Source organism: Lactuca virosa, chromosome 8 (assembly GCF_052849685.1).
Source record: "Lactuca virosa cultivar CGN04683 chromosome 8, Lactuca_virosa_CGN04683_v6, whole genome shotgun sequence".
Classification (NCBI taxonomy): domain Eukaryota; kingdom Viridiplantae; phylum Streptophyta; class Magnoliopsida; order Asterales; family Asteraceae; genus Lactuca; species Lactuca virosa.
In genome coordinates this window covers 364,787,162-364,814,777 of record NC_136433.1, presented here as the reverse complement: position 1 = coordinate 364,814,777, position 27,616 = coordinate 364,787,162, and the positions used below count along the sequence as shown (strand labels likewise).

The 27,616-nt window shown below is 37.6% G+C and overlaps 1 protein-coding gene across 2 annotated transcripts; it reads left to right on the top strand.

The window, feature by feature from the left end:
• The first annotated feature begins 12,768 nt into the window (after positions 1-12,768).
• LOC145134409 (GDSL esterase/lipase At1g31550-like) lies at positions 12,769-24,895 on the top strand. Of its 2 annotated transcripts, XM_079069255.1 has the most exons (5): positions 12,770-13,075; positions 13,626-13,859; positions 14,035-14,183; positions 14,314-14,590; positions 24,739-24,895. In XM_079069255.1, the coding sequence occupies exons 1-5, from the start codon at positions 12,814-12,816 to the stop codon at positions 24,765-24,767; spliced, it is 951 nt and encodes a 316-aa protein (XP_078925381.1). In that variant the 5' UTR covers positions 12,770-12,813; the 3' UTR covers positions 24,768-24,895. The 2 variants fall into 2 exon arrangements, with proteins under 2 accessions (XP_078925380.1, XP_078925381.1); XM_079069254.1 differs by lacking the exon at positions 24,739-24,895 and having other exon boundaries at positions 12,769-13,075; positions 14,314-14,731.
• The last annotated feature ends 2,721 nt before the right edge of the window (positions 24,896-27,616 follow it).

The following is a 27,616-nucleotide window of genomic DNA, read 5'->3' as shown; positions in this document are numbered from 1 at the left end:
ATAAATTCTTGAAAAATAGTATCCAGATGATAAAAATTTCCAAACTTTTTATATTACTGCCATTAAACATACTTAAGCTGGGAAAAATATAGAAATGAGTTTCTAAACAGATTATCCCATTTTTATGAATTTTTGTGCATTTATTCTAACAAAAATGGAGAAAAGTATAAAAAAGTTTCCCAAATTGCCCAAACATTTTGTAACACTGTTATTATACATGTACAAGCTTTGAAAAATATAAAAGATATCTTTCAATTAATTTTGCTATTTTTCTATGTTTTATTATCTTGAATAATCATTAATTGGTGAATAATTATCAAACAGTTAAATTAAATTACCAAAAATTTTGTAAACTTCATTTACAGTGTACATAATCCGAGAAAAATACTAATGGTGATTTTTATATACTGTAATCCGATTTTGTGGATTTATGTGACAACCCGAAACTTTTTCCATTATCCTTACTCAATTTCCGTTAATCAAATTCGGGTATTTATTTAATTCCGTCAAATTTGAGAGTTTGGGAAAGACTTTGCGTTTAAATAAATCAATTCGGATTTATTTCTGTTCACGTGAGCATTATTTTTGGACTAACGAAATATTCTAAACTTAGTACATCAAAGGAATCGGTGTTAGGATGAATTTGTGGAAGTACTAGGCATGAAGCAAACCGAAAACCTCCTCAAAAAGAAATCTTCGGTCAAGACCTTAGAGTTTTCGGTCAAGGGACCGAAAACCCCATCTTACATATATATTTCATGATCATTTGGATCATTCTTTCCTTTTCAAGCAAGACAACATCTATTCTCTCTCAAGTATCATCGAGTTCTTCACTTTGATCTTCAAGTTCTCGAAAAATGTTAGTGTTTCTTTCACCTTGAATCGTTGATAGATCTTCCTAACTAGCATCCCCCTTCGATTTCATCCATTAACTTCATCTTTTTGGGTTTAATCTTCAAGAACACCAAGAACACACACTAGTGTTTTGGTCCAAAAATAAACTCTTTTAGCCTCTAAATCGTAAGTATTACTTTCTGCACTTATTTTCTAGTTGAAACTCTTGATGTAGGCCTTGAAATCGTCATTCTCCAAGAACAAAAGGAGTTTTCGGTTTAGTGCATCTCCTTAAACCGAAAACCCTAAAGAAAGGTGCCATTAAGACCTTAAAACGTACTTAAGGCTTTGGATAACACTTAGAACCCCTATGCATGTTTGAAAGCCCTTGAAAAACACCACATGCATCAAAGATATTCAGTTTTCGGTTTTTGGACCGAGAACCCTTCGGGCCGAGAACCTTCGGACCGAGAACCATTCGGACCGAGAAACATTAGGACCGAAAGCTCCTAGGAACATACCACTTGGACCGAAAGCTCCATTTGGTGACCATACACTCATTTTAAGCAATCCTTTGTGATTGTAACACTTCCATATAAGTGTTTCCTAGACTATAAGGGTGTTATCCTTCTTAATTAGTTGAGTAAACACTAATTGTATACATATATATGTCATTATATGCTAAATAGGATCTGTACGTGTGCTCAAGACTTCACTTGACACATAGCATCCTTTTTCCGATCTTACATTCGCATCACTCACTTCAGGTTAGTTCATACCCCTACTCTTTTTTTGAGTTTTTCATGTTTTCAGGGGGGGAATTCAAGCAAAAAGTACAAGGAAACTTGTGCTCAAGTTATCTCATTTTGCATAGAATGATTATATGTTCAGCATGCTTTTAACTCAGAAAACCGTTTTACCAATCCATTAAGAAATCAACTCGTAGAAATAGTTTTCAAAACTAAAGCAAGGAACTTGTAAATCTTATCATAGAATGTGATATTTTATAAAGGATTTATACAAAACATAAACAGGAATTTCGATGCTATTACTTGTAAGTTTGTTATTTTAGGATTGGAGACACATCCTTGGTAACACTCCACCGGATTCGTGAGTGTAGGACTAGCCCATATAACCAGAATCTCTTGTAGGGAGAGCGTGACTATTGGGTATAGATCTATACGGGACTGACTATCCCGCACCTCGCTGCTAGCTACAGTGGGACCGTTAGGTCTACGAGTGACAAAGTCATAAAAGGACACTGGCCCCGTTTCGTGCCATATCTAGTTTAATGTATGGTTATAAAACTCGCAACCAAGATAACAGAGATTTACTTTTGTAATAATGAAACAAATGAACTAAGCTCAAAGTAATAACCGATTTGATTACTAGAGGGCATTAGTAATGCCCTTAGGATCTAGTTCACTACTTATTTATTAGATTTATTTATGTAATAAGGCTAATACATCTCACTGAGAGTAAACAAGGTTTTTCAAGGAAACTACATCTAACGATACAAGTATGGTAGATACTTGTACACCTCGTTTCAGAATCGATAACCAACTATCAACTTTTAAGGAAAGTATAGGATTTTCCTGGGATAACTAAACCTTTCGTAAACAGGTTGTTTAACTAATGGATAATCGAACTTCTTTCATAAGAAAATATAGGATTTTCTTGGGAAACACTTTTCAAAGGATTAAAGAAACATTTCTTTCACCAGAACTAAAACGCTTATGAACTCACCAGCTTTATGTTGATATTTTAAAACTGCTTGTATTCTCAGGGCATCAATAGACAGGTACTCCTGCCAAGTTTTGGAGAAGACGGAACATTCTGAAGTCACGTCTTTTACTTTTGTCATATACCGTTATGTATAAATCATGTTTTTGAACAATGTAAATACTCATATTATAATGTAATGGTTATGTTTACTTCGCTTACTATGATACAACTGTTGTGATACTACATATGACGTCCTCCGCCCCGGAACGTTTCCGCCATCAGTTTCGGGGTGTGACAGATTGGTATCAGAGGTATTGTTTATAGTGAACTAAGTATACCGAACCTTACATGGTATAGAACTATAAACACTAAGGGGCTGAAGTGCTCTGAACTAAAAGTATACTTTTAAAATACAAGTATTTTCTCAAAAAGTATACAAGTATACCTACGTACCAGAATCAGTATCATAAGTAGAACAAAACAAAAGTATTTTGGATGTTGAACACTGCGGTTAAACCTGGGCAGTTATGTAAGCATGTCTAGGGTCAATATAGCCTGATCAACTATATTCATTCGAGACATGACCAACATGTGCTTGGGAGTGACTTTGGTGCTGCAACAGGCCTAAGACTTACCCAATATCCATACAACTTAAAATACTATAGGAGTATTTTAGTCAGAGCCGAATACATTGTAGAAATTCATTCCTAGTGTTACTACCTATTCGTTTCTTAGCGATAACTTACTTGAATTAGTAACTTTCCTTTGCTTATCGCTTGGTAGAACACTTTATTATCAGGATAGGATATATTTTGTTTCATATATCTCGAGGACTTACCATCCTCTTCTTCCTGATTGTTTCTAGAACAAGATGCCTCCTCGAAAAAGACCTATCAGAAGGAATGACGATGCTCCACCACCACCACCGCCCCCTCAGTTCGATCCCGTTATGTTCCAAGCAGCTGTTACTGGTGCTGTGGCTGCCGCGATGTCACAGATGAATCCTGGCGGATCTGGTGGTCAGGGAGGTGGTACGCATCCCCAAAATCATGAAGGTAGTCAGGGACACCAGAAGGATTGTTCCTATAAGGACTTCATGGGCGCGAAACCCACATCTTTCGACGACAAAGGAGGAGTTATTGCCCTGACTCAATGGATCGAGAAAATCGAGTCCATTTTCGAAATCTGTTCCTGTTCTGAAGCTAACAAAGTAAAATTCTTCGCTTGCACTTTCGCCAACAGGGCACTAACCTGGTGGAATGGTCGGGTCAAATCCCTAACCCTGCCAATGGCAAATGCTATGGGTTGGGAATGTTCAAAGGAACTCATGATAGCCGAGTACTGCCCACGAGGCAAGATGCAGAAACTAGAGCACGAACTCTGGAACCTGAGGATGAAAGAATCCGACATTGCTGCCTACACTTCTAGGTTTGAAGACCTAGTGCTTCTTTGCCCAAGAATGGTCACCCCGGAAAGCAAGAAGATAGAGAGATACATTTGGGGACTGACACAACCCACCAAAGGAAATGTCTTGGCTGCTAGGCCAAACACCTTTGACAGTGCTAAGTGTCTGGCGCAAACTCTCATAGATCACGAAGTTGATCTGGATAAAGTGGCAAGCGCTCCTGAGCCATTTAAAGGGAGTGGTGAGAAAACAAAGTTTTGGAAGCAGCGGAATGGCCATTCTTCACAAGAGCCCTCAAAGAAACAACAAACGGTGGCAGTCCATGCTGTTACTACTCCTGCCGCTGCTCCTGCCACCCAAGCACCTACCAGTGGATATACTGGTACCCTCCCTTGGTGCAGCAAATGCAACTATCATTATCGCATCCCCAGCCCATGTCGTGAAACGCACTGCAGCAACTGTGGTAAGAAGGGTCACATGGCTCAAAGCTGCAGAACCCCAGTCCAACCAACCGATCCGGCCTCTGGAGCAGATGTCGGTAAAGCCTGTTATGGCTGTGGGGAAGTCGGGCATTTCAAGAGAAACTGCCCCAAGGCAACAACAGCAGGTGGCACAGGGAGAGTGTTAACGATGGGTCAAGAAGAGGCAGTTGGCAGACCCCACCGTTGTTTCGGGTACGTTCCTCCTCGAAAACTCTTATGCATGCATTCTTTTCGATTCTGGTGCGGAGAGAAGTTTTGTTAGTCATGCATTCAAGCATCTTCTTAGGCATAAACCTCAACCATTAACTGAAACATTTACCGTCGAGATGGCTAACGGTGAGAAAGAGAGCACTAATGATATATTCGTAGGCTGTACTCTTACCCTAAACGATCATTCTTTTCCCATCGACCTTATGCCAGTCTCCATAAAAAGCTTCGATGTCATCATCGGCATGGATTGGTTGAGCCCCAATCATGCTGATATCCTTTGTTACGAAAAAGCTATCCGCCTCAATCGCTCCTCTAATGAAACTCTCATGATTTACGGCAATAAACTCAGTTCGAACCTCTCTATGATTTCATGCATCCAAGCCCAGAAACTCCTGCGAAAGGAGTGTTATGCATTCCTAGCACACGTCATTAACGAGAAGCAGGAAGTCAAAGACCTCGAGAGCATCCCCAAAGTCTGCAACTTTCCCGATGTTTTTCCCGAAGATCTCTCGGGGATCCCTCCCGAACGCCAAGTCGAGTTTCATATCGACTTAGTCCCCGGAGCTACCCCCGTAGCTAAATCCCCATACCGATTAGCACTGTCAGAAATACAGGAGTTATCCAGTCAGCTCAATGAGCTACTCAGCAAAGGATTCATCAGACCGAGTTCCTCACCCTGGGGAGCCCCGATCTTATTTGTGAAAAAGAAGGATGGATCCTTTCGGATGTGCATTGACTACCGAGAGCTGAACAAGCTCACAGTCAAAAACCGTTACCCTCTTCCTCGAATCGACGACCTCTTCGATCAACTTCAAGGAGCCAGCTACTTTTCCAAAATAGACCTAAGATCAGGGTACCATCAGCTGCGAGTCCATGAGAGTGATGTTCCTAAGACAACATTTCGGACTCGGTATGGTCACTACGAATTTGTAGTGATGCCCTTCGGTCTAACCAACGCACCGGCGGTATTCATGGACCTGATGAATCGGGTGTGCCATTCTTTCCTGGACAAGTTCGTAATCGTGTTCATAGATGATATACTTGTCTATTCCAGAAGTGAGGCAGATCATCGACAACACTTGAGATCAGTGCTGGAAACCCTAAGGACGGAGAAGCTGTACGTGAAGTTCTCCAAGTGCGAATTCTGGATTCGCAAGGTAACATTCCTAGGTCACGTGGTAAGCAAGGAAGGCATACACGTGGACCCCTCCAAAATCAAAGCGATAGAGAACTGGTCAGCACCGAAGATGCCCACAGAAATCCGTCAATTCTTGGGTCTCGCTGGCTACTATCGCAGATTTATCCAGAATTTCTCCAAAATTGCCAAACCCTTAACCACTCTGACTCAGAAAGGCATACCCTTTTGTTGGAGTGAAAAGCAAGACACTGCATTCCAAACATTGAAGCAGGCCCTATGCAGCGCACCTATCTTGTCTCTGCCCGAAGGGACGGAGGACTTCGTTGTCTACTGTGATGCATCCAATCAGGGCCTAGGCTGTGTGCTCATGCAACGGGGAAAAGTCATTGCTTATGCCTCAAGACAGCTGAAAGCACACGAAGTCAACTACACAACGCACGACCTGTAATTAGGAGCAGTGGTCTTCGCACTGAAGATATGGAGACATTATCTCTACGGAACCAAGTGCACTATCTTCACTGACCATAAAAGTCTGCAACATATCTTCGACCAGAAGGAGCTGAACATGAGACAACGGCGATGGGTTGAGCTACTCAGCGATTACGAGTGCGAAATCCGCTACCATCCCGGCAAGGCCAATGTAGTAGCAGATGCCCTCAGCCGGAAGGAGTACTCAGGTCGTAGAGTGAAGGCACTGACCATGACTATCCATTCCCATTTACCCGCGCAAATCAAAGAGGCTCGGTTGGAAGCTTTAAAAACCAGAGAACATGCCGGGTGAAGCCTTGAGAGGAATGGAAAAGAACCTAGAGATCAAGGGAGACGGAGTCTATTATTTCATGGACCAAATCTGGACCCCAAAGTTCGGTGGTTATAGAGAGGTTGTAATGAACGAAGCTCACAAGACCAGATACTCCGTTCACCCAGGTTCGGACAAGATGTACCTCGATCTCAAGAAACTGTATTGGTGGCCGAACATGAAAGCAGAGATTGCTACCTTCGTGGGCAAGTGCCTGACTTGCGCCAAGGTGAAAGTCGAATATCATAAACCCTCAGGTCTACTCCACCAGTCGGAGATACCTGAGTGGAAGTGGGAGAAAATTTCTATGGATTTTATCACCAAATTACCCAAGTCTCCGAGTGGGCACGACGCCATCTGGGTAATTGTCGACCGACTGACTAAATCCGCTCACTTCCTACCAATCAAAGAAACTTTCAAAATGGAGAGACTCACGCGAATCTACATCCAAGAGATAGTCCGACTACACGGTGTACCTGTGTCCATTATCTCCGATCGAGATAGCAGGTTCACTTCGAGGTTCTGGCAGTCACTACAGAAAGCTCTTGGAACTAAGTTGGATATGAGCACAGCTTACCATCCTCAGACTGATGGACAGAGTGAGAGAACAATTCAGACATTGGAGGATATGTTGAGAGCCTGCGTCATCGATTTCGGCGCGTCATGGGACACTCATCTTCCTTTGGTTGAATTTTCCTACAACAACAGTTACCATACCAACATCAAGGTTGCGCCCTTCGAAGCACTCTATGGTCGCAAGTGCAGATCCCCTCTGTGCTGGGCTAAGGTGGGTGACACGCAGCTAGCCAAGGGGCAAGTCCCTGACAGCACTCTCACTCGTCCAGAAATCATCCGCGAAACAACTGAAAAGATCGTACAAATCCGAGAACGACTTAAGGCCTCACGAGATAGACAAAAGAGCTACGCCGATAAACGACGAAAACCCTTGGAGTTCCAGGTTGGAGACCGTGTTCTGTTGAAGGTCTTGCCCTGGAAAGGCATGATACGCTTCAGAAAGCGTGGAAAGCTAAATCCAAGATACATAGGACCCTTCGAGATCCTCGGTAGGATCGGTCCCGTAGCCTACAAACTTTATTTACCGCAAGAACTTAGCAACATTCATCCTGTATTCCACGTTTCGAATCTTAAGAATTGCGTATCCGAAGAAACCTTTACGATTCCTCTCAACGAGATTGAAATCAACGAGAATCTGAACTTCATAGAAGAACCCGTCGAAATCATGGATAGAGAGATCAAACGAACGAAACAAAGTCGCATCCCGATAGTGAAGGTTCGCTGGAATGCCAAGCGGGGACCTGAATTCACTTGGGAACGCAAACATCAGATGAAACAGAAGTATTCACATCTCTTTTTCTAATCCATGATTTGTATTCTATGTTCAAATTTCGGGACAAAATTCCCTCTAACGGGGGGATGATGTGACAACCCGGAACTTTTTCCATTATCCTTACTCAATTTCCGTTAATCAAATTCGGGTTTTTATTTAATTCCGTCAAATTTGATAGTTTGGGAAAGACTTTGCGTTTAAATAAATCAATTCGGATTTATTTCTGTTCACATGAGTATTATTTTTGGACTAACGAAATATTCTAAACTTAGTACATCAAAGGAATCGGTGTTAGGATGAATTTGTTGAAGTACTAGGCATGAAGCAAACCGAAAACCTCCTCAAAAAGGAATCTTCGGTCAAGACCTTAGAGTTTTCGGTCAAGGGACCGAAAACCCCATCTTACATATATATTTCATGATCATTTGGATCATTCTTTCCTTTTCAAGCAAGACAACATCTATTCTCTCTCAAGTATCATCGAGTTCTTCACTTTGATCTTCAAGTTCTCAAAAAATGTAAGTGTTTCTTTCACCTTGAATCGTTGATAGATCTTCCTAACTAGCATCCCCCTTCGATTTCATCCATTAACTTCATCTTTTTGGGTTTAATCTTCAAGAACACCAAGAACACACACTAGTGTTTTGGTCCAAAAATCAACTCTTTTAGCCTCTAAATCGTAAGTATTACTTCCTGCACTTATTTTCTAGTTGAAACTCTTGATGTAGGCCTTGAAATCGTCATTCTCCAAGAACAAAAGGAGTTTTCGGCTTAGTGCATCTCCTTAAACCGAAAACCCTAAAGAAAGGTGCCTTTAAGACCTTAAAACGTACTTAAGGCTTTGGATAACACTTAGAACCCCTATGCATGTTTGAAAGCCCTTGAAAAACACCACATGCATCAAAGATCTTCAGTTTTCGGTTTTTGGACCGAGAACCCTTCGGGCCGAGAACCTTCGGACCGAGAACCATTCGGACCGAGAAACATTAGGACCGAAAGCTCCTAGGAACATACCACTTGGACCGAAAGCTCCATTTGGTGACCATACACTCATTTTAAGCAATCCTTTGTGATTGTAACACTTCCATATAAGTGTTTCCTAGACTATAAGGGTGTTATCCTTCTTAATTAGTTGAGTAAACACTAATTGTATACATATATATATGTCATTATATGCTAAATAGGATCCGTACGTGTGCTCAAGACTTCACTTGACACATAGCATCCTTTTTCCGATCTTACATCCGCATCACTCACTTCAGGTTAGTTCATACCCCTACTCTTTTTTCGAGTTTTTCATGTTTTCAGGGGGGGAATTCAAGCAAAAAGTACAAGGAAACTTGTGCTCAAGTTATCTCATTTTGCATAGAATGATTATATGTTCAGCATGCTTTTAACTCAGAAAACCGTTTTACCAATCCATTAAGAAATCAACTCGTAGAAACAGTTTTCAAAACTAAAGCAAGGAACTTGTAAATCTTATCATAGAATGTGATATTTTTTAAAGGATTTATACAAAACATAAACAGGATTTTCGATGCTATTACTTGTAAGTTTGTTATTTTAGGATTGGAGACACGTCCTTGGTAACACTCCACCGGATTCGTGAGTGTAGGACTAGCGATTATAACCAGAATCTCTTGTAGGGAGAGCGTGACTATTGTGTATAGATCTATACGGGACTGACTATCCCGCACCTCGCTGCTAGCTACAGTCGGACCGTTAGGTCTACGGGTGACAAAGTCATAAAAGGATACTGGCCCCGTTTCGTGCCATATCTAGTTTAATGTATGGTTATAAAACTCGCAACCAAGATAACAGAGATTTACTTTTGTAATAATGAAACAAATGAACTAACCTCAAAGTAATAACCGATTTGATTACTAGAGGGCATTAGTAATGCGCTTAGGATCTAGTTCACTACTTATTTATTAGTTTTATTTATGTAATAAGGCTAATACATCTCACTGAGAGTAAACAGGGTTTTTCAAGGAAACTACATCTAACGATACAAGTATGGTAGATACTTGTACACCTCGTTTCAGAATCGATAACCAACTATCAACTTTTAAGGAAAATATAGGATTTTCCTGGGATAACTAAACCTTTCGTAAACAGGCTGTTTAACTAATGGATAATCGAACTTCTTTCATAAGAAAATATAGGATTTTCTTGGGAAACAATTTTCAAAGGATTAAAGAAACATTTCTTTCACCAGAACTAAAACGCTTATGAACTCACCAGCTTTATACTGATATTTTAAAACTGCTTGTATTCTCAGGGCATCAATAGACAGGTACTCCTGCCAACTTTTGGAGAAGACGGAACATTCTGAAGTCACGTCTTTTACTTTTGTCATATACCGTTATGTATAAATCATGTTTTTGAACAATGTAAATACTCATATTATAATGTAATGGTTGTGTTTACTTCGCTTACTATGATACAACTGTTGTGATACTACATATGACGTCCTCCGTCCCGGAACGTTTCCGCCATCGGTTTCGGGGTGTGACAATTTAAGTGTATTTAATCTTAGAAAATAAACGAAAAATAGTATACGAAATATAAAAATCATCAAAATTTGTATTTAGAGTTCTAATATAGTATAAGGTTTTTAGGTAACTTTTCATGTATTTTGGATGAGCATAACTATTTTTTCCATTATTAGTCCATTATAAATACAAAAATAGGAGAAAAATAGTTATGCATTATGAAAAATTCTGAAAATATTTGTCTGAGTATTCCACATGCAGTAGGATGTGCGAAAAATCTTAGATAGCCTTTTCACATTCCCTAAAGTGGTTTTATGATTTACTTGGATTAAACAAAAACAAAATTTAAAACCATAGCAAACAGCAACCAAAATCGATAAAACTCACTGAGATGTCATCATTTATTTTAGGGGTTATTCATGAATTTACCTAGGATTTATAGACCTAAGAAAGTATTTTAAATGATTTATGGCCTTGTTTTCTTGTAATAATTTTATTAAATTAAAGAAAAGATAAAAGCTCTTCGTATTTTCCAGATCCTCATATCATCTTAATGGGAATTTGAGAAAATTTTATTTCGAACAGAAAAGGTTATCTAGATTTTTTTATGAATAAAATCATTTACATGCACTATTAACAATGTACTTTGATCATCAAACTCTTTAACTTGATGTTCATCACATGCATCATGGTTTGTAGACCATGCATGGACATATTTTGTTCATAGTGATGTTTTCAAAAGAAAAACTTGAATGCATAAGGTAGATGAACCTTTAAAATTTGTAAAAATTCGTATTTTAGGGTTTGACATAGGTTTTGGTCCTTGGATTTCACCATTAAACAACATGCATGTTGTTTTTGGGTGAAACCCTACCACCATCATCATCAAACTCGAAATTTCATGGATATTTTCATGTATGTTCATAAAGAATGGTGTAGAAGAAGAAGAAGTGCAAGAAAAACCTTTAAAACAAGAAGGAAAGTGAAGGAAAATGAAGGATTTTCGTGAATACCTTGAAGAACAACCCTAGAAGATGAAGATTTGAAGGTTGAGAGGTGTTCTTGGCCGGAGAATTTTGTGGTTTTGGAGATAGAATGAGAGAGTTTGAGTGTGGTAAATGGGTGGAGTGTGAGAGAGAGTGTAGAGAGGGATGTGAAGTGTAAGAATGGGTTTAATGATTGAAGATTTTGGGAAGAGAGAGCATGGGAGAGAGGGTGAAGGATTTTATGAGTATAAGAGAGGTCCTCTCTCTCCTAATTCAAGTTTATATAATTTCCCCTTAAATTTGTATAAAACCCCAATTTTTATAAAAAGGCTTCTTTATTTAATTCTTGATTTATTTAAAATCTTTGTTTTGAACTAATAAATCATGATTAATGTTTGATAATTAAATTTTTATGTCTTTGATTATATCCCATAACTTGATTATTTAAATTTTATATAATGAGGTTCATAACAAATCTTATAGAGTTTTTAGGTTTTAAAGTTTATAAATTTGGATTTTTGGGCTCTTTAGGGTTTTTGGAACATTGTTTGATATTCACCATCATATTGAAATGAAATTATAAGGTTTTAATTTATTTTAAGGGTTTTATACCCTTTTTCAATCATAACAAATGTTTGGAGTTCGTTCTAATTCGGGTATTGGCATTTCTTATAGTAGCTAGACAACTTACTTGAATCGTAAGAGTCAAGTATATTAGTCATAGATTTTAGTTGGATCCAAGATTATACAAGATTTTGACCTAATTTATACTACTAGGTCTTGGCATGATGTGAATATATGGTTTATAAAAAGTTGAATGAGTCCGAGAATGACCTGAATTTGATAGTTGTCAAAAAGAGGGTGTACTCCCTTCTAATATTTTAATTTCAAAAAACATTAAAAAATTAAGTAAAGAAGAAATTTCAATTTCAAGTGCCCTTAACCCTTGACACTTAATTTCAATTTGAATAAGGATCTCATCCACAAAAAAGTATTCTCAAAATGTCCAAAATGTGCACGTTTAAAACTCTTTTGCAGTTTAGTATATTGGTATCATTTTGCACATTACTTTTTAAATATTAACCCTAATAGAAAAGAGAATAAACAACCTAGCTAGATAAAGGTGGAAAAAAACATTGTTGGTATGTTTTACCAAGAAAATGAAAAACATGTTAAAAATCCAAAAAACCATACATGTTTTTCTAATAAAATGAAAAAACATGTTAAAAATCCAAAATTTTAATTGAATAACATGTTATTTTTCTTTTCATTATATTTATCCACATAAGTGATTTGTTTATATAATGGGAGCTCCATGCTATAACTTCCGGAGGAAATTTTGTTACCTTCTTTCTTTTCAAACAACATATATATATTTGGAGCATCTTCTAATGGAGTTTTCCACATGTTCTTGGTCCATTACATTCTTCTTAATGATTTTGCAGGTGTTATGGAATACTAGCATGTATGTGAATGGATGCTATACAACCATCTTCAGCTTTGGTGACTCCCTGGCCGACACTGGAAACATTAAACAAATTGCCTCCATATCCCACACAGACGTTGATGCTCTTCGGTGGCCTTACGGAAAAACCTTCTTTCATCAACCCACGGGTCGTGCCTCCAATGGTCGCCTCCTCATCGATTTCCTAGGTAAGTCCTGTGTGTGTGTGTGTGTGAAACTAATAACTATCAAATGTGACTGGTAATGGTTGAGCCCTAGCTAGAACAATTTATATATCACAGTAAACGGCTAGATTTGATTGGACGTAGATGAAATTGGTTTGTCCCAGAATAGACTCGACTCAGAGTAGTTTTGTTTGATTGAGGATTCAATTTGACCTATGGTTTAAGGTATGTCTATACGATATAATCAGATTCTAGATGTCAGTACCATTGCTTACATACATTGAATTTCGTTCATGCATTGACAAATACCTAAAGCATTTCACTCTGGACAAGCAAAATCCAGATGTGTAATGCTAAGCGTGAATTAAAAATTGTCCTACATCTTGGAGAAACCTTATCTTTGTTCCATGCAAGTTTCTGATCTAAGTTTACTTTTTTTTTTCCATGATTATCATAACTTCATATTGATTTCTTTGTACCAACCCTAGTGTTTGTTTTAGATATTTGACATCTTCTAGATAGTCTCTAATTAACAAACTATGTAGTTCATTTTGAGTTTTTGTTCTTCCTGAAGCTGAGAGTCTTGGGTTGCCATTGATACCACCGTTTCTGCATGACAAGGAGGATGACAAAGTGGTGGAATTTGGACAAGGACTTAATTACGCGGTGGTGGCTGCAACAGCTTTGGGTACATCGTTTCATGAAGCAAGAGGGACTGTTAATGCTGCAGCAAATGTTTCTTTAGGAGATCAATTGACATGGTTTAAACAATCACTGCCTTTTATTTGCAGCAACGCGTCAGGTTCAGGTAATCAAACATACATATGTGCTTCTACTGTATACAGTTGTGCTAACCATATGTGTGCATAATATTTGTTATATATTGGGATTATAATTTTCTAAAAAGTCAAAGATTCTTGTTTATAATTTTGAGATTCAAACAGTATTTAGTGAGTACTTGTATTGATTATAATTGTTGGCAGATTGTAGAAACATAATTGGGCGTTCTTTGATCCTAATGGGAGAGATTGGTGGAACCGATTACAACAATCCAATTGTTGATAATAAACCAATCGATGAGCTCAATTCATACGTTCCACTTGTTATTGATACCATCATCTCAGCAATTAATGTAACTACTCAAATCATTCAAACTATATGTTAATTTATGATCACTACCAACAACTTACCATGCATTCACAAATTTCTTTTTCTAGTTTATGATTTTCTCCTGGGATTGACTCTAATAGTTTTAAATACAGGAACTAATTAATATGGGGGCTCAAACACTGGTTGTTCCAGGAACTTTTCCAATTGGGTGTTCTGGTATGATTCTAACAAGCCATTTCTTTGAAAAAGAAGAAGAGTATGATAACAGAACCGGTTGCCTCATCAAGTTCAATACGCTTGCCGAATACCACAATGAACTGCTGCAAACAAAACTAAACCACCTCCGAGAGCTGCATCCCAGTGTCATCATCATCTATGCTGACTACTACAATGCTGCCATGCAGATTATCCGTTCTCCAGATAAATTTGGTACTTTTTTTTTCTTTAACAGCCAGATATATACTATAAGGATAATGAACCCCGAACAAAAACACATCTTACAAAGCGACACCACCTGTATATGAAGTTTAACAGTCCATTAGGAATATAAATACACCACTGATAGACTAACATATCATTCACCTATGACCACATAACAATCCAGTTCTATGCAAACCCCACAAATATTCTTGTTGCCAGAATCCTCTCGACCCCCGGTTTCGTGCATCATGATGCCCGGTCTAGTGATCCACGTACCCATGATAACCCAAATAGCTCACAATCAGAAATTGGTGAGTGTTAAAATTATGCTCGACAAAGAAACATTTTTTTGGACGTTGAAAAACAATCCAGTACTATATGAAATGTGATCACACCATTTTATCCCATAAAGACTTAAATCAGATGATAGCAACCAGAGACCTGTTGGAAATGTAATCTAGACTTAGGGTTATTTTAGTATTTTTGAAAAGTAATTATTGCAGTTAGGAAGTCAGTTATAGTTAGGAAGGAAGTTGAAGTTAGGAACCATTATATTGGTCAAAAGTCACAATGGTTCACTAAACATTGTGATGATTAGTACGTATATATATGTGTATGAATTGTATTTGTAAATGTAACTGATGCTTGATCAATAAAGGCTATATTTAGTGCACATATAAACATCTCTCTTCTCTGATACGTAATGTTCATGTTATTGCTTTAATTCAATGTTTCTTGGGGTTAATTCCAACAAAGTGGTATCAGAGCAAGGTTCCAGATTTAAAGGATTATGCAGGAAACAGGAAGAAATATCAGAGGGGGAGAGGGAGAAAAGACAAGAAAAATCACTGAAGAAAAGAGGTGATCAAATGGATGAAGTTTGGATTGATGACCGGGTTGAAAAGATCTCGGTAATGTTAAAGTTTATTTTTGATGTTAGTGATTGTATGATTCTTGATCCAGATGAAAAGATTCTGGGCAAGTTTTTCTGTGATATGATGATTGATGATGAAGATTTAGTGGATGATTGTGTGAATGTCTCTGATGAAAAGATTCTGGATGATGAGTTTTATCCTACAGATGGTTTTGAGGGTTTCCGAATGAAACCAAATGAACATGATGATGAGTTTTATCCTACTTTCTCTGGGTTTGCGGTTAGTTTTGTGAAGGATATCAAGTATATGCTTGAGGAAGAAAAGATGATTATGGAACCTATGGAAAACACAACAGTTTCTTTTCTTGAACTAGCAACAAAAGATGAGAAGGAAGATGGTCTTCTACTACGTATGTTGACAGTGGAAATTCATACCACAAGACACAAGCAGATGATGACCGGCAACAAAAAACTAAGAAAGATGATGGGAGAAGTGAAATTCCAGAAATACCCTCTTGGTAAAAGTCTAAGATTAAGGGGGAATGTTGGAAATGTAATCTAGACTTAGGGTTATTTTAGTATTTTTGAAAAGTAATTATTGCAGTTAGGAAGTCAGTTATAGTTAGGAAGGAAGTTGAAGTTAGGAACCGTTATATTGGTCAAAAGTCACAATGGTTCACTAAACATTGTGATGATTGGTACGTATATATATATGTATGAATTGTATTTGTAAATGTAACTGATGCTTGATCAATAAAGGCTATATTTAGTGCACATATAAACATCTCTCTTCTCTGATACGTAATGTTCATGTTATTGCTTTAATTCAATGTTTCTTGGGGTTAATTCCAACAAGACCAACTTCAGACTCTACTCCAGTAAACCAGTAAGCCAGGAAGTATATTCAGCCAATCTTGTTCCCGTGATGGAATTACACACATATACACACACAACACACAGAATGACAACACACGAAAGAATACACAAAACACCATGTAGACAAATCGACTACAATAAATAATCGATAACTTCAAGATCGAAGTATAAAACCCAAATATCACGATAGCGATTCAACGGAATATAAAACTATTTGAATAATCAACCAAGAATAAATCGAATGATAAAAAGAAAAAACACGCGATATTTACGTGGAAACCCAAATCGGGAAAAACCACGGGTGGAGGAAGCCGAGAACCAATTTATTATAATATTCAGTGTTTACAGAGATAGAGGAAAGAAAAACAAATATATCAAACATATATTTGTATGAATATGAGAGAAAGATGAAGATGTAATTTGAGGTGTGGTATTTTTAATAAGCTTGGTTTCATTTCCTTTTATAGGCAAATGAATGTATGAATTCAATTGTCTATTACCATCCAAGCTTGACAAACATGCTACCATCCATTCTTGACAAACATGCTACCACCCATTCTTGACAAATTAAAACCACATGTGTAGAATGATATTCTAGAAATCATCCAATGTTGAAGTTTGAAGGAAACTTCCACAATCTCCACCTTGACTTCAAATGAGACAGGATGAAAAAACTTTAACTTGCACAATGATCATGCAAAACAGTTTATCAACAGCTCACCATACTCCAAATCTCTATAAGAATCTGCAAACACCATATGAGAAAAAATTGATTTTGAAAAGTAAATATACTTCCTCCACCACGAGCCTATCAGGCTCAAATGCGATCTGAAACACCTACCAAATCCAAACATGCTTTGAATTTGGCTATTGGAAGACTTTTAGTGAACATATCAGCAGGATTATCATTGATGCTGATCTTGTTTACTATAATATCGCCTTTAGCAATAACATCTCTGATGAAGTGATAACGAACATCAATATTCTTCGTTCGATCATGGAACATTTGATCCTTCGTCAGAAATATTGCACTTTGATTGTCACAAAAAACAGTGTTAACAGATAACTTGTTTGAAAGCTCACCTATCAACCGTTTCAACCAGAGGGCTTCCTTCACTGCTTCCGTAGCAGCCATGTATTCGGCTTCAGTGGTGGATAACGCTACAGTAGATTGTAACTGCGCTTTCCAGCTAACTGCGCAATCACCCAAAGTAAACACGTACCCTGTAATCGATCGTCTTTTATCCAAGTCCTTTGCATAATCGGAATCCACATAACCAAGTACTCCATTATCGGTTTTTCCAAACCGCAGACATAAAGAGGAAGTACCTCGCAAGTAGCGAAAAATCCATTTAACAGCAAGCCAATGCTCCTTTCCTGGATTCGCCATGTATCTGCTCACCATGCTTACCACATATGACAAATCTGGACGTGTACAAATCATAGCATACATAAGAGATCCTACAGCGCTGGAGTATGGTACCTTTGCCATGTATGCTATATCTTCTTCGGTGGTAGGACTTAAGGCGGATGATAGCTTGAAGTGGGCTGCGAAAGGAGTGCTGACTTCTTTTGCGTCATGCATATTGAAACGGTGCAGAACCTTCTCAATGTAGCTTTGTTGAGAAAGGTATAGAGTTCTTGCACTACGGTCTCGCACTATTTCCATTCCTAGAATTTTCTTGGCAGCACCTAAGTCCTTCATATCGAACTCAGCATTCAACTGGTCTTTTATCTTTTGAATCTCCTTTATATTCTTCGCTGCAATTAACATGTCATCCACGTATAAAAGTAGATAGACCATTGAACCATCGTCACACTTTTTGTAGTAAACGCAGCTGTCGTAGGTGCACCTTTTCAGCTTGTGACTGGTCATAAATGAGTCAAACCTTTTATACCATTGTCGAGGAGATTGCTTGAGGCCATAAAGAGACTTCTTCAATTTGCACATGTAGCTTTCCTTGCCAGGAGCTACAAAACCTTCAGGTTGTTGCATATATATCTCTTCCTCAAGCACACCATTTAAGAATGATGTAGTAACATCAAGTTGCTCTAATTCATAGTCATGAGAGGCAACTAATCCCAACAAGACACGTATTGACGTATGTTTCACAACCGGAGAGAAAATGTTGGTATAATCGATACCTGGGATTTGACTGTAGCCTTTGGCTACCAAACGAGCTTTATATCTTGGTTTGTCACCAGGGTGGATAGCCTCCTTCAACTTGTAGACCCATTTGCACTTAACTGTCTTCTTACCCTTTGGAGCTGGAACGAGATCCCATGTGCCATTTTTCTGAAAAGATTCCATCTCCTCGTGCATGGCAACCATCCACTTATTAGAATGTTTGGATTGAATGGCCTCGTTGTAGCTTGTGGGCTCCAGAACAGACTCAACTTCATTGGCAACTGTAAGTGCATAAGCGACAGAATTGGCTTGAACATATCTCTTTGGAGGTACAATCTGTCTGCGAGGTCTATCTCTTGCAATGGAGGGACTGTGAGGTTGGCTTGGAGCTTCGGTTGGCTCATGAGAAGATGAATGTTGATTATTCGAGGGTTGAGAAACCTCGACACCTTCATGAGACTGGTCCTCGAAAGATGAATTTAAAGGAAACTCCACCTCCACTCGAACTTTGTCTTTTTCCGAATTTTCATTTTCTCTGGTCTGAATGTTGGAGATAGGATGAAGCATGGCTTTTTCATCGAAGGTCACATCTTTAGATGTCAAAACCTTGCTTAGCTCCGGGCTCCATAATTTGAACCCTTTAACACCTGTCGGATATCCGAGAAAGACGCATTTAATTGCCTTAGGTTCCAATTTACCGTTATCAACTCGGGCATATGCTGGACATCCAAATGGAATCAATTTCGTGTAATCAGCAGGTTGGCCGGACCAAAGCTCAAATGGGGTCTTCTTTTGAATAGCACGAGAAGGGGAACAGTTGATAATGTAGCATGCGGTTGAAGCGGCCTCGGCCCAAAAAGACTTCGGCAACTTCGAATGAGATAGCATGCATCAGACCTTCTCCATGATGGTACGGTTCATACGTTCCGCTACGCCGTTCTGCTGTGGTGTATGAACTACGGTGCGATGCCTTGTAATTCCTTCCCTACGGCAATAGGAGTTGAATTCTTCAGAACAAAATTCCAGTCCATTATCAGTACGAAGGTATTTCACTTCAAAACCTGATTGCTTTTCAACCAATACTTTCCGATCTCTAAAAGTTTGGAATACTTCTCCCTTTGACTTCAAGAAGAACGACCATACCTTTCTTGAGAAATCGTCAATGATCATGAGCATATAAGAGGCTCCACCTTTCGATGTAAGCTTTGCTGGTCCCCATAAATCAGAGTGTATGTAGTCAAGTGGCCCTTTCGTCGTATGTTTGCCACCGATAAAACTCACTCGCTTCTGCTTTCCAAATACACAATCTTCACAGAATTCAAGTTCGATTGATTTGTGCTCCCCGAGCAACCCCCTTCGACTTAGTTCATTCATACCATGGTATGACATGTGAGCGAGCCTGAGGTGCCATAGACGAGAGCGATCAACGTTGGAGAGGGATTTAGAACATACCGAGACTTCGCCGGAGATAACTTGCCCATCCATAATGTAAAGGTTTGCGGATTTTCTAACTCCTCGGATGACCACAGAACCTTCCTTGAAAATATGGAGTTTCCCGTCTTTGCCAACAAACTCGTAACCTTTCTTCTCGAAAGTACCGAGACTTAGTAAATTTCGCCTAAGACCGGATACGTGCTTCACATCTTGAATCGTTCGAACAACGCCATCGAACATGCGGAACCTGAGTGTACCCCGTCCAATAATACGACACGAAGTGTCGTTACCCATTAGAACGTGGCCTTCGTTAACCTTTTCATATGAATGAAAAACGCTTCGGTTGGAGCACATATGAAAAGTACACGCTGAATCAAGTACCCACTCACTCGTGGTCATTAAACCGTAGTCTGAAACGGATAGAAGCTCGCCATCGGAACCAGTTTCGGCAACATCGGCTTCAACGGTGTTATTGGTTGTTTTTCCCTTTGCGATTGCCTTTGCTTTCTCCTTGTTCTTTAACTTGAAACATTCATCGATCAGATGTCCCTTCTTGTGGCAATAATTGCAATACTTGCGATTGGCTTTGGACTTAGATCTAGATCGGTTTTGTGAAGAGCTACCTCTCTCGTTAGGTCTCCCTCTGATGTTGAGACCTTCGGCTTTAGAATCGCTGCTACTGTTCCCAACTATCTGCTTCATCTTTTCCTTTGAATCAAGAGCAGTCATTACCTCGTCAAGGACAAGAGTGTCCTGAGAATAGATAATGGTGTCACGAAAGTGATCGTAGGAGTCTGGGAGAGAAGATAATAAAAATAACGCCAAGTCTTCATCTTCGTATTTGACGTCCATATTCTCCAGATTTCCTACAAGCTCTTTAAAGGTAGAGAGGTGATCAGACAAAGAACTACCTTCACCCATCTTTAGGTTAAAAAGTCGTTGCTTCAAGTGTAGCTTGTTGGGCAAGCTTTTCGTCATAAGTAGATGCTCGAGTTTTAGCCAGAGAGCCGCTGCGGATGTCTCTTTCAACACATCTTGGAGAACGTCGTTAGAAAGATGCAGACGGATCTGCGACGACGCCTTCAGATCTTTCATCTCCTTTTCCTCAGTCGACCAAGTTGCCGACATTTTCTCCATTCCTAATAGTTCTTTGTGGAGATCCATTTCGATCAACACATCTTTCATCTTTACTTGCCAGAGAGGGAATCTTGTGTTTCTGTCAAGTAAAGGAATATCGTACTTCATCGATGACATGGTTGAAAATAGTTTTTACGAATCGTTATCGGAAAACCCGGATAACTCTGATACCAATTGTAGACAAATCGACTACAATAAATAATCGATAACTTCAAGATCGAAGTATAAAACCCAAATATCACGATAGCGATTCAACGGAATATAAAACTATTTGAATAATCAACCAAGAATAAATCGAACGATAAAAATAAAAAACACGCGATATTTACGTGGAAACCCAAATCGGGAAAAACCACGGGCGGAGGAAGCCGAGAACCAATTTACTATAATATTCAGTGTTTACAGAGATAGAGGAAAGAAAAACAAATATATCAAACATATATTTGTATGAATATGAGAGAAAGATGAAGATGTAATTTGAGGTGTGGTATTTTTAATAAGCTTGGTTTCATTTCCTTTTATAGGCAAATGAATGTATGAATTCAATTGTCTATTACCATCCAAGCTTGACAAACATGCTACCATCCATTCTTGACAAACATGCTACCACCCATTCTTGACAAATTAAAACCACATGTGTAGAATGGTATTAAATCATCCAATGTTGAAGTTTGAAGGAAACTTCCACACACCAAGTTTTCCCAATTTCCCAAATCTTCCCACCAAAAACAAAACACCTTTTTAAGGCAAAAAATATCTCACAGTAACACCCTTTGATCTCACAATTAAGACTGCACCCCAACACCAAGTTACTTTGAGGAGATAGACACCAAAACCTGAACACATTCTATGAGTTCCCATGCATCCAATCCACCCCGACCCATGTTGCAAATAATGAATGTGCATCCTAAGATTACTGTTTGAAATATTTTCATATAAAGATTTCCCACGAATTGAACAGTACACAAACTCGATGCATCAAGAAACAATAACACGAAGAATCAATAGTTTTACATTCCCAAATAGATGAGGTAAACTCTACCCTTAAACTGATAACCAGCTATAATTGTTGTGATGTTGAAAATGTGATCGAATGAATCCACATTACCTGGAAGGAAATTAACCCCAAATATTTTACCCCTCTGCCCACATATACTTTGCCACCAAACGTTTTACTAGTGCATGTTCCTTCCTTTCTTCTGCATTCTTACACAAAGGGCAGCTATGATCATCAAGTTATACGCCAATATCCACTTGACATTAGTAGTAAGTCGTTGTGAGTATATATTATTACTTATGTCGAAACTACCACACCTACTTTCTTAAGAAAGCATAATTGATGTCATTTAGGCTACCGATGATGAGTCCCCTTTGTCTTTACTCTTTTCACATAATTTATTTAAGAGGTTCCGATCTCCAAACATAGGACCACTTTAAGTCTCTAAAACGAGACATTCGTAATTATTTTACAGACACAACAAATAAAATCGGTTGGTCTATATCTACTCACCAAGAATTAACAGTTTTTCAACCTTCTAGACTAAAGCGATGAATGATAAGGTAGATCCTTTGTCAATGGATAAATGTCTTTCAAAGTGAGTAACTGATAAAAGTATATCATTACCTTGATGAGGTAGATCCTTTGTTAATGGATGAATAGTAACTAACTCTTTTAAGAAAGCAAAGGACAATCTGTTGGGCTAGGTGCTTTATCTCTACTATACTCTCGTACCGACTTCTTGACTTCGTCAAATGATAATAAGATTTCTTGAGCCGTAGCTTATGATATTGATAGTTTCCTAAGTTTACTACTAAAAAGTCTAGGTGTTGAAAACTTATTGTCCAACCATTTGGACTTAAATAATTCAAACACAACCACCTTAACGTACAGATAAACAATCCAACTTCTGTTAATGGTACGCTTGTGGAGGCTATTAATCCTTCTTTTTTTTTTTCTAGTTCTATGCAAAAAGGCATGTTTTCCTCCCCCTCGTCCCACTATTTCACCCTTTCCTTTGGATTCAAGTCAAACACTGACTTCCTCCTTATGTATGCGATTTTGATTTGGTGAAGCTTTCTCTCAAACCCATTTATTTCTTATTAATATTTTTCTTGAAACCATTAACAATCTCATCCGTCATATTCGATAACTTTAAAAAATTTTCCAAGACGACGTCGAAAGGAGATAAGGTAGTGGGATCCATCCTCCTCATAAACCATCTATTTGAAACCACCACAACTAAATCCTTATATGTTAACCAATAGTTAGATTTTTTAAAATCACTAGGACTGAAATCTACCTTATCAATCTGTCAACATGATGATCGGGAAACAATCTGATAGAAACGTTTCATGGAAGTGGATTATGCATCCGGGAATTCAAAAGAAAAGAATCAAGAAACAAAGACTTTGTCTATCTTACTTAATTTAGCTCCATCAGTCGACATTCTTGTAAATCCGGTCCTCCCATATTCAGATCTACAAAAACAACATTTTCTATGAATTTATCAAAGTAGCATGCACTGGTATGGAAAATTAGCATATCCTTTCACCGACTTTTCTAACATCTTTAAATCGTTGAATATTAGTCATCAACATTCCTTGTTATTGTCAATCAGCCTACTAATTTCTTCCCACAATAATTTCTTATCGGATGAAGCTTGTGGAGCATAGACACTGATGAACTAACTGTCCATTTTTTTTCTACCCATATGCTTTTTACTGCTAGGAAGAAATCTTTCATTATATCTTCAAACTTGTGGAATAACAAAGGGTTTAAATTGAAAATAGACCACCCGATTTCCGGTTTGGAATTACAAAGTAAAATTCCATGTTATGTCTCCCCAATCAGATCTACAATGCTTAATTAAACCTTTCATACCCTATTTTCTAGGCATAACTCAACTATTTTATTTATTTTGGCCTCATAACCCACTCCTAATTCGGATAGAAAGAGTATTCTAGAGGTGAATTTTTAACACAACTCCCTTTTCACAATTTCTAATATATCATTTGTATTACTACACATAGTGAAACCTTTTTCGATACCAATTTCAGTTATTCTTCTAACATCTGCATTTACATCATAAATTGAGATTTCACAATTAGCCACAGATGGGACTAAAGTATTTTCGATGTCGTTGGCCTTATTTATTTTATTGATTCGAATGATCTTTGATTCAGTTAGAGAGGCACACCATCTCTCTGTGAACCAAAAAACAACACTAATTGATCAGTGCTCTCTCTTCTTCTTTTTTTTTTTTTTGCTACCTTTCTTGAGTGTTAATTCACTAGGCTTGTTTCTATTTCTTGTGTTTCTAGCCCTATTCTTTTTGGTTTTTAATTTACTTATATTTTTCAATTAACCTTAACAAGATATATGAAAGGGTAGCCATCTTTAGATTTGTACTAGTTTTCTTATCTCTACTTCGTTTAATTTTTAATGAATGATCCGGATTAGATGAATAGGGATTTTGATTATTACTTTCCAAATCATCGCAAAAACTTGTACACAATATGTTATAAGCTCAAATCACTTTCTTTTACATCGATGGGAGCCAAGTGGTTGATACCCAAAATTCCAAAAAACAGATTCGGTGTTTAAATATTGGAACAGCCAAAATATTGCTAGTGATACACAATTTACCATATTATTTGTTAATTTAGGATCTTGGTTTTCTTCTTGTGACGGAATTGAAAATATTGCAGGATTCACAAAAATGGTTTTGAAGTCATGATGTGGAGGAGGAGGTCCATATAATTACAATCCGTTGGCGACATGTGGACATGCATTTGCGACTGCGTGTGATGATCCCAATATGTATGCTTACCGGGATGGAATACACTTTACAGAAGCGACATACCTAATAATCTTCAAGAGTTTATTTCAAGGCCCATATAGTACACCCCAATTTAATTTGTTGTGTCCTACATTAACATCACAAGTTAGAGTTGGGTTATCGGGTTCACAAATGCAACAGAGACCTATTAGAACTGGAGTCGGAAAGGGAGATGTGCATTTTCTAGAAAAAAATGTGATATATAGTTAAAATAAATATTGAGAAAGAGCATCCATAGCCACAGTTAGTGGAAAAGTGAAGGGAGTGGAGTGTATTATAAGAAATAAAAAGTTATGGAATTCAATGGTCATTGCATCATTCATTGGGAAATAATAAAGTGTTTTAAGGGGGCGTTTCGATTGTTTGATTTTTTACGTGGGATACGGAAAGTGTCAAACCATTTGGAGTTAGATGGATTTAAACTTACAAAGACTCGGATAGTTTTGTGTGTTTGTATAATATTTTGAACATAATTAAAATTCATTATGCTTACAATATTGTTTGGTTTGCAAAAGATGTTGAATGTATTTATGGCATGGTTCTAAAAGTCTCGTCATGACGTGCCATCGCTCCAATGCTTATACTCGATGCCAAGCCTTGAAAAAATATCATCTAAAGTGATATATGTATATACAAGGAATTATAGTAGAAATTACATATAAAACTATTAATTATACACAAAACTCCCACATTTAGTCACGCTTTAACAAACGTCATAACTGTCGACGACTCATAATGCTTGAGGCATGACATTGCCGCCATGACACACTCACACTATTTAGAATCTTTCTTTATGTTAGACATAAATGACTTTTAAATGATTTTTTACAACCGGAAAACCGGACCGGAACCGTTAGAACCAGAATATATAGAACCGGTTTCGGTTCCGGGTTTAAAAATTAGCTTTTTCCGGGTTTTTGGTAATCCGGGTTTTGGTCAATCGGGTCCGGGTAAACCGGGTCTAAAAACCGGAACCAATGTTAAGAACCGGAACCACTTTTAGGGCCGTAACCGGTTTTTGTGAAACGTTTAAAAGTTGCATATCTCATTCGTTTCAACTGCGATTGACATGCGGTTTTTTCCATCGTGTACTTTAGAGTTTGTACATGATTTCAGACTATAAATTTGTCATTTTTAGTTTTATATTCATTGACTTACAGTCCCCCAAAGTCGAGATATCAAAGCTGAAAGTTTTTAGTTTTTCAGTTTTTTTGTATTCTGTGAAAGTTTTAAAACATGCATATCTAATTCGTTTGAAGTTTGATTGACATGTGGTTTTTTCCAACATGTAGTTTAGAGTTTGTAGGTGAGTTTAGACTATAAGTTTGTACAGTCCCCCGAAGTTGGGATATCAAAACTGGAAATTTTCAACTTTTCAGCTATTTGTTTTTGTACTTTGTATTCTGTGAAAATGTTAACACATGCATATCTCATTCGTTTAAAGTCGGATTGACATGCGGTTTTTTTCCAGAGTGTAGTTTAGAGTTTGTTCATGATATTAGACTATAATTTTGTCAATTTTGGTTTCATATTCAATGAGTTACAGTCCCCCAAAGTCGGGATATCAATATGAACATTTTCAAAGTTCAGCCCACTACGTAGTAAGTAATTACCAAAAAAATTCCATTTTTTCGGGTTTTCCGGTTCTAAACCCACTTTATCCGGTTGCAACCTACCCACGGTCTAGACCCACTTTACCCGGTACCATACCCGGAACCGAACCGGAACCGGTTACTATATACCGGTCCGGTTTCCGGTTTTACAAAATTCGGTTAACCGGTTCCGGGTTTTCTGGGTCCGGGTCCATCCGGTCCAGCTTTAGACCCAGTTTCATCCCTATATATATATATATATATATATATATATATATATATATATATATATATATATATATATATATATATATATATATATATATATATATATAGTAGGTAAAAACCCGTGGAACCCACGGGTATTAATGTTAAATAGAATTTAAAATTTATTTATGTAATAAATAATCCCCTAATCGAATTTACCCACTCTTTTTCATAATGTGAATTTCCGCTATTGCCCTTCATTGTACACGTCCATTGCTTAATTTTTGCACGTCAATTTGTCAATTTCCTGCAACATTTAAAAAATGAAAAGTAAATAATTATTATTTAATTTAAAACGATAATTCTTTCAAATATATCATGCTTATCAATTCCTTAAATAGCATAACTTACCTAATCAATTTTTTTTTTTTAAATACATTATCACGGTTAGTTTCATTCACAACACACAATTTTAATACCTTAGAAACATGCACACAATTCATTCTCCATACTCTCGCCACTGTAAACCAAACAAATAATAAAGATTAAAAGCTTATGTAAGATTCCATTCCTTTCCTACATGAAATTTTTTTTGATAAATCATATTACTCACCTTCGAACAATAGAGACACCACGTAGTTTTTTACAAAAGTCAACTCCAATATATACTGAGCATGCAACAAATATAAACATGGGCATTCGTGAAAATATACATACTTTAATTTCCAGTAATTTAAATAATTTCAAGAATAAAACCATTCCAAACCACCATGATACATGTTGGAGAGACTACTTGCACCTCAGTGAAGTGTAAATGACCAAGGCCATGCTCCACAACCTAAGACCAATATAACTTATATTTTTTAAAATGAATATATTTTTTTCTAAATTTTTGATTAGTTATTACGATTTCGAATTATTAATATTGTTTTTCTTAAGTCAATTGAA

Bases quoted from the DNA above. Each gene is read 5' to 3' on its own strand.
- LOC145134409 (XM_079069254.1), top strand. From the start codon at position 12,814: ATGGAGTTTTCCACATGTTCTTGGTCCATTACATTCTTCTTAATGATT. The intron at 13,076-13,625 runs GTAAGTCCTGTG...TTCTTCCTGAAG, and splicing joins CCTCCTCATCGATTTCCTAG to CTGAGAGTCTTGGGTTGCCA. The intron at 13,860-14,034 runs GTAATCAAACAT...AATTGTTGGCAG, and splicing joins CAGCAACGCGTCAGGTTCAG to ATTGTAGAAACATAATTGGG.